Source organism: Ambystoma mexicanum, chromosome 11 (genome assembly GCF_040938575.1).
Source record: "Ambystoma mexicanum isolate Mex_15411 chromosome 11, UKY_AmexF1_1, whole genome shotgun sequence".
In the NCBI taxonomy this organism is placed as follows: domain Eukaryota; kingdom Metazoa; phylum Chordata; class Amphibia; order Caudata; family Ambystomatidae; genus Ambystoma; species Ambystoma mexicanum.
The window spans coordinates 350,674,921-350,688,709 of record NC_090934.1 but is presented as its reverse complement, the minus strand read 5'-3'; the positions used below and the strand labels follow the sequence as shown (position 1 = coordinate 350,688,709).

The window sequence follows — 13,789 nt, the reverse complement described above, 5'->3', positions numbered from 1 at the left end:
AGTTAAAACACTAATACAAGCAGGAATTTTAACATGGTTTGCTTATAAGTGGAGGGTGCAACCTTTAAACGGTATTTTCAGTTTGTATTTGGCTGTGCTGCGATTGTTACACTGTGTAAAGACACGATGCGACTTATGTATTTAGACACGTGTTTCTATAATATTGATTTTTCTTTGACCAGGACACCGTGGATAAATATTGAACAGCAGTGTATAAATGGACATGGCCATCGTAACTTTTTAAAATTAATCATTTGGGTTACAAGTTAATGGCTTTTATGAAAAATGTGTTTAGTTTAAAGCTGTAATAGAAACATGAAGTTTTAAAGTGGAGGGTGCAACCTTTAAACGGTATTTTGAGTTTGTATTTGGTTATGGTGCGTTTGTTACACTGTGTAAAGACACGAGGCGGCTTATGTATTTAGACACCTGTGTTTTGTAAATTATATTTTAGAGTGTTTTTTATTTGAACACCTGAAGTCTTAGGATATTAGGGTTCAAGGTGTAATCACATATGAATTAAAAATGTATGCTTTTGTATTAACATTATAGTAGACCGTGTCTATGGGAAAAAGGCTTCCCAAAAAAGGAAGCATGTAAATGCTGCAAATTCTAAACTTGTGAAAGACACACCGGCGTGTACGAAAGGTAATCCAATTAATTTTAATTTTATAGTGGTGTGTGTGTGTTTGTGTGTGTGTTTGGCTGCAGTATGTAAGGATTAATGTTATAATGTTTTTATGTAGATTTACAATTGTTGGGAAAAGCAGAACATGTTGAGGGTCAGCCGAAAAGAAAGCGCTTAGAGGTGGATACGCATGGTACGTGATTTATGTTTGCTTAGCAGCTTTAAGGCTTATTATAGTTTATTTTTTTATTTTTTATGGGTTTTGTATGCTTTAGAAGGAAACAATTATTAGGATTTATGAGCTTCTTTGGTTATAAGGAATCACACTTATGTTTTAGTTTTGTAAACATGTATCTGATTATGTTATGGTCAATTTGTTTTTAGGGTCTAGTGTTGTGAAGAAGTCTAAAGGATTAGCACATGGTACCTCTGGATGGCAGGCCGCCAATCGTGTGAAAAAAACAGGCCAGACCTTAGAGCATTTTAAGGGGATTTTGAAAAGGACCTATTCAGGGGACAGCACGCAAGGTATGTTATTTATGCTTGCTAGCTTTATAGATTAAAGGTTTATAAAGGTATCTAGGGGATATATTATTATAGGTGTTTATGTGATTTCATTGTTTTAAAAGGAAGCATGTATTAGGTTATAGGATGGTGTAGGTTTATAAGGAATAGGCTTTTGCTTCGAGTTTGTAATATTCTTTTAATTATGTTTATTTTTAGGGTCTAGTGTTGCGCTTACGCCCTTTGCGGTCCCACCAACGACTCGTGTGAAGAAAACAGGTCAGCCCTACACAGAACACTTTAGCACAACACGGGAGGGGGGTTATCAGGAGTGTTTGGGGCTCCAAAAATGTTTAAAGAACTCTAAACTAAGTTTGAAAAAAGATGTACGGTTTACAGGGGTTCAACCTGTTTTAAATATGACTAACTCTGAAGCTGTGGAAGATCAAAGTATTCAGGTAACTCGGGCTGATCCCCCTCAGGCCCGGTCTGTTAGATGTGATAAAAAAACAAGGTCTCGTGTAAAGGTTATACCACCTATAGACCCATCAGCTAATAGATCGCAGCTGGAGAGTATAGGTTGTGGCGATATTACCCCGTCTAATGTGCTTTCATCTTTAAAGGTAGTAGCCCCTTTAGACCCAATACAGGCCGTCGTTAGGGCACGGTCTCCTGATTATGGATACTGTACACCGCCCCATACCTATTCACCCACAATCCCCAGCAGTGAGAGGTATGTTGATATTCCCCAAAATTTAGAACCAGCGTTGGAGGTACCAGGTGTACCAATAGCCCCCGATTCTGAAAATGTTATAATAATTATAGACTCCCCTATAAAAGAACCTCTTGGAGATTTTCCTGCTTTAAACCCAATACAGGATACCATTAGGCAACAGTCTCTGGATTGTGGAGATTATTCAATACCCCATACGTGTTTACCTACAAGCCCCAACAGTGAACAGTGTGCTGATATTTTCCAGAATTTCAAACAGGTCCCTTTGGTACCAGATATACCAACAGCCCGTGCTTCTGAACCCGTTATAATAATTATAGACTCACCTGTAAAAGAGCCTATTGTAAATCCACCTATAAAAGAGCCTGTTGTAAATCCCCCTATAAAAGAGCCTATTATAGTTAACTCAGACTCCCACATAAAATTAGCTTGTGAAGAATTTGTATATGCCTCTGTTATTTGTAGGTTAAATGACCCCCCTAAGACGTTAGATCTTTCAAGCACAGGGCCAAATGGTGTAAACAAACGGGTGTGTGCAGTGAACAATTTTCACAAGCTTGATAATAAACCGTTGTCTCCCCGACATACCTTTAAACATGTTAACACACCAGCCGCCCGGGTGACGGTTCCCTGTTATAAAAGGGGTGACACTGCTAAGCGATTATTTGAGGTAGATGTGTTAAATAGTAAAAAAGGAAAACATCTACCAGGTATACAGAAGAAAGTAAACTTAGGCTGCCAGAGGTATAGATTAAAGCAAAAGGGTACTAAAAAAGCTTTAATTGATACACATCGAGGTGTTTGTAAGGCCAAACACCTTTTGTCCAAGATGAAATCTAAAACCAATGTACTGGCCCAAGACTATAAAAAACAGTCTTTAAAAAATAAAGCTAGGGCTGTTCCAAATCAGTTGACAATCCCTATAACAGCATTAAGGACACGGTTAGGTCCTGGGAAGTCCACAAATGGTATAGATGTAATGACACCCCCTAGCACCATAGGGTATGGTTTGGAAGATGTGCATACACCCCCTAAGCCTGTAGACATACCACATTTACCTGTAAAAGGTACAAAGGCCTTGCGTTTAAAATGGCTTCGCTCGAGGAGACAGAGGAAAATGTTTTTGAAACGCTTAAAAAAAGCAAAAGCTATCATTACCCGCCGTGCAAAGAAAGATTTAGAGCTTCACTCTCCAGATACACCTGACACGTCTGATACAGAAACAGTTTTTTTACAGAGTTTGGGAACTTACCATCATGATATACCAAAATATAAAAGTGTTGAATACTATGAAGTTTTTCGTTTTATGAATCTAGATAGGATAACCTCAACAGGTCACGCACTATTACTGATAACAGAATCGGTTGAGAGGCTTGTTTCCCACATTTTGGAATCTACTGGTTCTAATGACTTTGCCCAGATCCGTTTAGACAGTTCTACTTTAAATAGACCTCTTTTTACCAGACGAACCCACCGACAGGTGTTTGATGTTTTAGAGTTTTTAGAAAACATTGGCCATTTGCTACAAAGTAAGGCTGAGCTTCTTGTAACGGAACCCTTAAGAATTGTAACTGTGATTGTTAGATCTAGAGAGGGTGGCGTGTACAGGCCTTTAAAGAAAACACTCTACAGTATGATTGTGGCTAAGAAGAAGCGTTGGCTTTTGGATTTTAACTATGGGGACTTAAATATATGTATGGCTGCCAGTATCATAGGTCTGCTGGAGCCTAGAACTGTTACTGACGGTTACATACAAAGAAAGGCTTTAGAGGTCCACCAGACCCTGGGTATACCCCCTGACGTCATGGTTGGTTTTAATGAAGTGTGCCTATTTGAAGATTACTTTGGGGTGCCGATCAAAATTTTGTATAATGAAGACCGGATTTGGAAATATTTTCCCCAGGGTGACACTTCTAATAAAAACACTGTCTACCTTTTACATTATGAGAAACACTATTACGGCATTTTAAACCTACAAGGTTTTCTAGGGGTAAAGAATTTATGTCATTGTTGTCATATATACAACAATCGAATGGCTCACAAATGTAGATTACATTGTCACATGTGTCAAAGAGATGGGTGTCTTGTGTTGGACGAATCAAAGTTTAAATGTCCCAAATGTAAAACTTTTGCCCGGTCTGAACAATGCCTTAAAAAACAAATTGAGAAAGCAGCGCAGGGTTTAGCCCAATGTTATTTGAAAACGGACTGTGTTTCATGCGGTCGCTTTATAAATGCTAATCATGAATGCCGTGGTAAAATTTGCCCTAGATGTAAAATCGAAGTTGTTTCATTGGAGGACCATTTGTGTTACATGACCGTTCCAAAAGATGTGGCTAAAACTGAGGATTACATTGTGTTTGATATAGAGTGTATGCAAGAGACAGGCATACACGTCCCAAACTATGTTTATGCCAAACATTTGACGGGTGATAAGACGTGGTCCTTTTATGGTATAGACTGCATTAAGCGTTTTATTACTAATTTCTTGGATGAAAAATTTAGGGGGTATAGCTTATGGCACACAACAGTCAGGGGTATGATTCCTTCTTTTTGATACATGAAATGATTAAAGAACGAGTAGCAGTCAAACTGGTAATGCATGGTGCAAAGCTAAAACATTTAGAGGTAATACCCTTTAAAATTCGGTTTATTGACAGCTTAAATTTTTTGCCTATGAAGTTAAGTAAATTGCCTAAAGCTTTTGGATTTCCAGGGTCGAAAGGTTATTTTCCGCATTTTTTTAATACCCAGCAGAATCAAAACTATGTGGGTCCTATTCCTCCTGTGGAGTGCTATGGTTCAGAATTTATGATGTCTGAAGAAAAGGAGGCATTTCTAAAATGGTACTCAGAGGCCCGTAAAGATGTTTTTGATTTTAAGAGGGAGCTAAAAAGGTATTGTCCCGAAGATGTTAATATTTTGAGAACAGCCTGTAACATTTTTAGAAACGGTATCATTGAGCTAACCCAAAAGGAGCACATTTTGAAACCCAATACTCCTGAGGAGTTAAAATATGTGACGTATGTTGATCCATTCACTTTTATCACGCTAGCGAGCATGTGTATGCATATATATAAACAACTGTTTCTTGAGCCTGAAACAATAGCCCTAGTGCCAATCGACTTGTATCATGGAAAACAAAAACGTTTTTCTACCCCTTCTATACACTGGTTGATGTACTTGTCCCATCAAGATGGTATACCTATACAACATGCCCTGCGTGGAGGGGAAAAAAAGATTGATCCCTATTTTTTAGATGGTTATGCGTGTCTAAATGGGGAGGAATTGGCCTACGAATTTAATGGTTGTTTTTTTCACGGGTGCCCCCGATGCTATAAGGAAAATGACTATAACACCATGATGGGCTGTACTAATGACCATTTACATAGAAGAACACTTTTAAAAAATAATTTTCTTGAAAACAAGGGTTTGCGCGTTATTACACTTTGGGAACATGAATGGACAGATATGCTAAAAAATGATGAGGGGCTAAACATTTTTTTGAAACAAACAAATATACCAGAACCCTTAGAACCCTGTGATGCTCTCTTTGGGGGAAGGACTAATGCTGTTAAACTTTACCACGCGATAGCTCCTGGTGAAAAGATACATTACTTTGACTACACCAGTCTCTACCCCTTTGTTAACAATTCAAAACCTTACCCACTAGGACACCCCCAAATTATCTATGAAGATTTTGGAGATGTTAAACAATATTTTGGACTGATTAAATGTCAGGTGTACCCCCCTAAAAAACTTTATTTCCCAGTGCTCCCTCAAAGAGTTTCTGGAAAACTAATGTTCCCACTTTGTATGACTTGTGCCACTACAAAACAAACTGAGAAATGCACACACAGTGACGAAGAACGCTCTATTACTGGTACCTGGTGTACTGTTGAGCTACAAGTGGCCTTACAGAAAGGATACCGGCTGGGTAGGATTTATGAAATATGGCACTTTGGGAAAGCTACAGTAGAGCTGTTCACAAAATACATTTGTCTTTTTCTTCGAGACAAACAGGAAGCGTCGGGTTACCCCGAAAGTTGCAAGGATGATGAATCCCGACAGCGGTATATAGACGAGTATTACAAACACCAAGGGATACGGTTAAGACCCGAGTTCATTGAAAACAATCCCTCTAGACGTCAGTTAGCTAAACTGTGTTTAAATTCCTTATGGGGTAAATTTGCGCAAAGAACCAACCTTCCAAACACAACCATTATAACGGCCCCCGAAGAGTTGACCGCTTATCTTTTTGACCCGGGCTATGACATTTTAAGGTTACAGTTTATAGATGAGGAAACAGCGTGTTTTTGCTGGAAGTATGCCAAAGAGTTCCCAACGTGCTCCAACAACAAACATTTTTATTGCATGTTTTACAACAGCCCACGCCCGTTTGGAGCTTTATAAAGTCATGGATGCCCTCCAAGACCGTTGTTTGTACCACGATACTGACTCTGTTATTTTTGTCAGCTCTCCCGGTGACGAGGACCCGCCCCTGGGTGATTATCTAGGTAATTTAACAAGCGAACTAGCTCCGGGAGAGCACATTGTAGAATTTGTTTCTGCAGGTCCCAAAACCTATTCCTATAGGACATCCAACGGTGTTGTCTGTATGAAAGTAAAGGGTATCACTTTAAATGTTAGCAATAGTATAAAAATTAATTTTGACAGTTTAAAGGAGCTGGTGCAAGAATACTCTTTAAACAACATAACCAAAAATATCACAGTTCATCAACCTTCAATAGTGCGTAAAAAGAAACAATGGGAGATTAGCAGTGAAACGCTGCAAAAAACCTTGAGGGTAGTATTTGATAAGCGTGTGCTTACTGCTAATTACAAAACATTACCCTATGGTTATTGAAAAGGGAACAACGTATACAATGGATACCCGGTTACAACACCCTTTTTCATGCGTGTTAGCGGGACCTTGTAGCTGTGGTAAAAGCTATTTTATTAAGCAGCTATTAGAAAACGCACCCTCTGTTATGAATACCATTCCTGAAAATGTTATCTGTTTTTTTTCTTGCTGGCAGCCCTTGTATAATGAATTGGCATCTAAAATACCACATCTGAAGTTTGTGGAGGGCTTACCAAATTCTTTGAATGACGACGGCTTGCTACCACCAAATCTTGTTAATATGATTATTGTAGATGATCTTATGATGGAAGGAGGGCATAGCTCGGAAATCGAGAAAGCTTTTACACAATACTCACATCACAGGAACCTTAGCATTTGCTACATTGTTCAAAATGTATTCTACCGCGGAAAGGGCAACCGCTCCATAACATTAAACGCCAGCTATATAGTGTTGTTTAAAAACCCTAGAGATAAACATCAACTAACCGTCCTAGCGAGACAGATGTACCCGGTTAATACCCGTTTTTTTATGGAGGCTTTTGAAGACGCTACCTTAAAACCTTACGGTTACCTCTTGGTGGATCTAAAAACAAACACTTTAGAAGACTACAGATTCAGGACCGGTGTTTTCCCTCCTGATATACCCGTGGTTTACGTACAAAAGACGTCTAGAAAACCACAGTGAAAAACAATCTTTCCTCATTAGCGACGACGACCAGCTACCTTGACGGCCCGTATACGTAGGAATTTTGCTCTTCTTAAAATGCTAGTAACAGCTCCACCCCAACAACATTTTGTGCTCAGCCTCTGATGATCTAGTATCGGCTATAGCAGAGATTGCCTTCAACACTATAAAAAGGTAACATTCCGTTATCCACCCAGCAACTAAGCGTTTTAAAAAAGAAAAAAACCCTCCTTAAAAAGCTGAGTAACAAGAGGTCGTCTATAAAAACCAAAAGAAAGCTTCTAAAACAATCTGGGGGTTTTATAGGGGCACTCCTAGGTTTGGCATTGCCTCTAATTACTAGGCTTTTAGGGGGTGGTTAATGGAGCATGCCCAAAAGATATATTTGGTTGGCAAATGTCAGTTGGAGGGTATAAGTACCCCGAAGCGGGAAGAAGCAGATATCCGAAAATCAGCCACTTTAAGGCTTGACTCTGAAATGCAAGAGGTTTTAAAGCGGCATGATTTATCAGACTATGATAAAGTGGGGCTCTATTCAACTATTCTACAAAAATACTTAACATACTTTAGACAGGTCAAAAATGAGAAAAATAAACTGATGTTGTACATGCCCCCCGAAGACCCTGCAATTAGCTCTAAGCCCTCCCTATCAACCTCTGCCCCGGATCCTATCATAATGGAGGTTTTGGACACTATTAACCCCCGTTATCGGAAAAATGCAGAACTTTTGATGAACAAAATGGGAAGTGAAAAAAACGTGGCAACATGGAACAACAAGGGAGAATTTATCTATAAAGGAACAGTTGTTAAAGGATCAAATGTTCACGATTTAGTTCGCAGCATTACCAACCCTCAGGCTTTTGGAAGACACACAAAACCTCGAGGTTGGGACCTGTTTATGCAAGCAGCTGCCGATGTGAACCTGCCCGCAACTTTAATTGGAAATATGGGACATTGCGAACTGTTGGAAAATTTAAAAGACTCTGAGATCAAACCTTTAACACCAGCTATTGAATCATCTGAAATGTCAATAAAAAAAGGAAAAAAATTAAAGCCAGTAAACGAGCCTCTTGGTTTAACGTGTAACCTCATTTTTTATTTTTCTTTAACAAAATCTTTAACCGTTGTAAAATATGTATATACATGTATATATATATATATATATATTTTTTTTACTATTATTACTTTTCCAGTCTGCAAAAAAAATAAAAAAATAATAAGTTGATTGCAATAAAAATATTATTCATACTTTCAAAGGCGTTATGTCTAATCATTTTGATCATGTCTAACATGTTTATAAAATATTAAATAAATGAAAAAATAAGACAAAAAGACTGTTTCAATTAAAAAGAAAATGTGTTTATTTATATGTGTACACAATTTAAGGTTTAGTAATAAGAGTACATTTTTGCCAACAGTCAAAAACATTTACAGGGGATCTCCGAAAGCTGTTCTTATTCACAAAAGCAGTAACCATGACATCATTTTGCCGGAGGTCCAGTGAATAGGTGTGCATAACCCTTATCAGCGAGTGTTTCTCAGACATGTTAGATACAAAGTAACAGGAGTGCTGGCCACACGTGATGTCTTCAGAATGTTGCACATGTATAACGGGTGCTATATCCTTCACATAGTCCAGGATAGCGCCTCTGTATATGGGGTGGCTTGGGAAACACCCCAGGCTGTCAAAGACTGTTATTGTATCCTTGTTTATAAACATACCTATCCAATGGGTGCCTTCCTGATCTTGGGGATCAGTGTTCGCCACAAGACTAATGGGTCGCTCATTAATTATGTCTCTTGGAAGGTTATCACATGAATACACACCCTTGAATGTTTTCTTAGCGTGTTTGTATTTACTTAGAAAACGCTTGATCTGGTAAGTATCCATTACATGTCGTACAGGACTTGTCGTTGATTGTTGAGTTCCATAACCGAGTAAAATAGAGCCATAATAATTAGATTCACCGTGTTGGGTAAATTTGCAGCAAAGCGTACTTCTATGCGTAGATTACCATTTCTAATAAGATTATATTGGCCGGTTGATGTATTATCAGGTCTCAAATCAAAAGCTAAGAGAGTATAACCCCCATCATAATCGTCCTGGGGTATCACAAAACCTTTATCATGCAGATGTTTACCGCTGATGGAGACGAGTCCCAAATACTCCCTAATTGTATTTTTTTGTTGAAAACTGGGACTGTAGGCTTTAGACGGTATAACAACCCCGTCTTTAAAAAGAGCTGCGTAGTTGATGTTGTAATGTTTAAAATTAAAAGGGTTGCTGGCGTAAGCCCCAGAAAAAGCTGTGTTGTCCACAAAACCAATGATGATTATTTTCGGTAACTGTCCAAGGAATAAGTTATCTTGACTGGCGACACGGCTACCCGCTGGAACACTGAAAATTTTCAAAGATGTCCGCTCCACCGGATATTTTAAGTTTGATACTTGTAGAGCATCAGCATGAGCTAATCTGACCGTGGGTGACACATTCACCCTTTTAATAAATAAACTAGCTGATACTATAATCAGCTTGTAGGCTTCAGCATCATCGCTGTTGAGGCAAAAAGCATCTTTATTTCTAGAAAGTTTAATTTTCAGATCAACGCCGTTTACCATTAGTTTCTCCTGGAAAAATAGATCGGAGTGTAGACGGCCTAGTAAATCAAAATTTCTGCTCCCTCTGGCATGTGTAGCTCTTTTTATAAAACCTGCATTAGCCCCATCTAGAGCATAATCCTCCATATGGCCTGTGTCCTTATAGAAAAGCCCCGCTGTAAACTGAGTGTCCAAAGCGTCATTGCTGTAGTTCAAAATGCTTTCTATATAGGCCCTTTACGCATACATGTTGTCGCTCTGTGTAATCAGCCGGTCGCCTTGAGTAATATCCACTTGATTAAAGAGGGTAGCCACAGGGTAAGCAATCGTAGCAACTTTAGCCGTTGCGGGGATAGCTGATCCATCAGCTTTTGTTATTTTACAAGTGAGGTAAAGTAACGTGTCATTTAAATCCAGATACATCTCTGTTGAGCCTGATATATAAAACTCTATAGGCGCTAGCGGAGATAGTGCAACAAGGGGAGCCACTTCCATGAAAAAGCTGTTTTCAATGCTAGTTTGTGTCGGGGGTACAGCAAACAGATCGAGTTCAGATTTCACACATTCCCCCGACGCACAATGGATAAACGCCATCTTTTAGAAAATATTAATGCCAGGGCTGTTTTTTTTTTTTCTTGACCGATCTGTTCTTGCGAGTTCTTTTTCTCTTCTGAGCCGTTTTCCGTTTTCGTTGCTGATCCTAGTTTTTTATGCATACCTCTTGCGGTGGTTGGTTAAAACGATTTGCGATGGATGTTGTAGCCGTAGACACCACATCTTTAGCAATATTTGTGGCTGCTGTTTTCACATGTGGTTTGGCTAATTCAAACCCCTTTCGTAGAAACGGCATAGCCCTTCGAAAGAGGCTTCTAAAAATACTTCCGAAACCCGCACCATACATAACGGGTGCCCCTTGAAAGTAAGGTTGATTGCCATAACCAGCTTGTCGGCGGTAATAATCCCTATAAACGTATGGCTCCCCATAGTTTTTCATAAATACCATGTTTTTTAATAGTCTTTTTCTCGCCTAGGACAGAGGTGTAGTTTCACTAGGACCTTCCCGTATTTAAATGACACCAACTCCCCCTGATCATCCCTTATCTGTATATTGATGGTGTCAAAATGACTCTTAGAAACCGGTATATAATCAGTTTTAATATATTGTATATTAACAATGCCATTATTTTCACCTTTCACCTGGGCTGTTCTCATTAGCGGGGCGTACGAGTCACCGACCCTTTGATATTCTACTATATCACTGTAGATCATAAGACTGTAAAATCCCCCATCAATATCAGCACGTGTTTTGTCCAAATCTTTAGTACTTTTTACATGTTGAACGGTTCCCAAAACACGAAAAAGTTTCCCAGTATATATAAACTCGGTGGTAAGATCTGTCGATTTTAGAAATACTTTTCTCTGCACCTTATCCAGAAACAATTGTATATCAGAATAGCGTTCAATGTTTGCGAGACTTTTATTGATAGCCTCTAACAAAACTTGTATACTGCTGTAAAATCCATGAGGAAAACCGGCGTGTAACAGTTCAATAGTTTGATGGTAAATTTGGCCTCTCTTCTAGACACAGTGTCCCAGGTATGGGGGTATTGAATCTCCATTAGACCCGCTTCCCACAATCCTTGTAAATCAACGGGTTTAGCCATTTTAACACAATAATTTGATATTTCATTGTTTGGGAATGTATCGCGAGAAGCGTTACTGGGTAAGGTGATATAAAATCCACTGCTTTCCATCTTCTCAGGGAGCGCCTTTGCTTTGTAGATCCTTTAGAGATGAAGCGCTAACCCAACTGTTAAATTTCTCAGGCCACCCTGTCCATTTTACCAGACTTTGTTTTTTATTTCCTTTACCTTTACTCTGAAGAATTTTCTCAACCCTATAAAAGCGTTGGGGCTCATTGGTGACCTTCTGTAACTCTTCGGTATAAAAATTACCGCTCACACCATCACCATCATAATCAACCAGCTGATAGATGTAAACCCCCTCTTTCACAGTTACTTTGGTGACTATAAATATTTCATCCGTAAATGATTGCTGATACCCCTTTGTAAAGACACCTTTAAGCTTAGAAACTCGGACATGGTCCCCCACGCGAAAGGATGGTTTCTTGACCTTCTTCTTTACCATGTCAGCGTACAAGTTTTTCCAAACAGAGAATTTTCAGACGTTACAGAATTTGGAGTCATTTTTATAGAGCGATGATAGCTATGGTTGTACGCCTCTATGAAACGTTGTAATACGTCCACATAACGATGTGTATTCTTTGCTGTAAAATATCACCAAATCTTAGATTTTAAGGTTCTATTAAGGCGCTCAACAACAGCCGCCTTAACTTCGTTATACGTTACAAAATGATACACGTTATGTTGTTTTAAAAGATTTTGGAAGGGTCTATTTAAAAACTCCTTACCAGCATCCGTTTGTAATTTTACAGGCACCCGGCCTTTGCTAAAAACATGTTTAAAAGCTGCCGTCACTCTTGATCCAGTCTTATCCTTCAAAACTTCGGCAAAGGCGTATTTTGATAAAATATCAATAACCCTCAAGATGTACTGCGCCCAGTCGTTCTGCTTCCCATAGGTCCGCATATCCACAATATCACCCTGCCATTGTTCGTCTATTTGGGAAACCACTGTTGTTCTTCTGTTAAAACGTTTTCTAGCATTTTTATGAAGACTATATGCCTCTTCACCAGATAACCATTCCTTAACAGCTCCGTGTGAGATAGGTTTCTTGTCATGTTGTCATTTTTTATAAAGAGCATCAACACCCCCATAACTGCCAACACCGCTTTCATCATAATAGCTTTCATGCATGCTTCAATAAGAGATGTTCACCGCTGAAACACTTCAAAAAATAAACAAAGGCATAATGGGTGAAAGATGATTTTATTACAACTCTTATACATATAGCGTCTGGCACAATGTGACCCTTTTTGATATTTTTTCTGCAGCCTTATAAATAGCATTATACAAAACTCCCCGTTCCCCCCGCATATAACTCTGTATACATAAAACACTTGAGGCATTTAAAAGTTCATACAATTCGCGGTCCTGTAAAACGTATCCTTTAACGTATCCGTTATACGTTACAAAATGATACACGTTATGTTGTTTTAAAAGATTTTGGAAGGGTCTATTTAAAAACTCCTTACCAGCATCCGTTTGTAATTTTACAGGCACCCGGCCTTTGCTAAAAACATGTTTAAAAGCTGCCGTCACTCTTGATCCAGTCTTATCCTTCAAAACTTCGGCAAAGGCGTATTTTGATAAAATATCAATAACCCTCAAGATGTACTGCGCCCAGTCGTTCTGCTTCCCATAGGTCCGCATATCCACAATATCACCCTGCCATTGTTCGTCTATTTGGGAAACCACTGTTGTTCTTCTGTTAAAACGTTTTCTAGCATTTTTATGAAGACTATATGCCTCTTCACCAGATAACCATTCCTTAACAGCTCCGTGTGAGATAGGTTTCTTGTCATGTTGTCATTTTTTATAAAGAGCATCAACACCCCCATAACTGCCAACACCGCTTTCATCATAATAGCTTTCATGCATGCTTCAATAAGAGATGTTCACCGCTGAAACACTTCAAAAAATAAACAAAGGCATAATGGGTGAAAGATGATTTTATTACAACTCTTATACATATAGCGTCTGGCACAATGTGACCCTTTTTGATATTTTTTCTGCAGCCTTATAAATAGCATTATACAAAACTCCCCGTTCCCCCCGCATATAACTCTGTATACAT

General features: G+C 38.8%; 1 protein-coding gene across 1 annotated transcript; it reads right to left on the bottom strand.

Annotated features, from left to right (window-relative positions):
- Positions 1–9,304: 9,304 nt before the first annotated feature.
- Positions 9,305–10,159, bottom strand: LOC138504973 (uncharacterized protein F54H12.2-like). The gene has a single exon (XM_069625345.1). The coding sequence runs from the start codon at positions 10,157–10,159 to the stop codon at positions 9,305–9,307; it is 855 nt and encodes a 284-aa protein (XP_069481446.1).
- Between the last annotated feature and the right edge of the window lie 3,630 nt (positions 10,160–13,789).

Excerpts from the sequence above, each read along its gene's own strand:
- LOC138504973 (XM_069625345.1), bottom strand. The coding sequence starts at position 10,159 with ATGGAGGATTATGCTCTAGATGGGGCTAATGCAGGTTTTATAAAAAGA.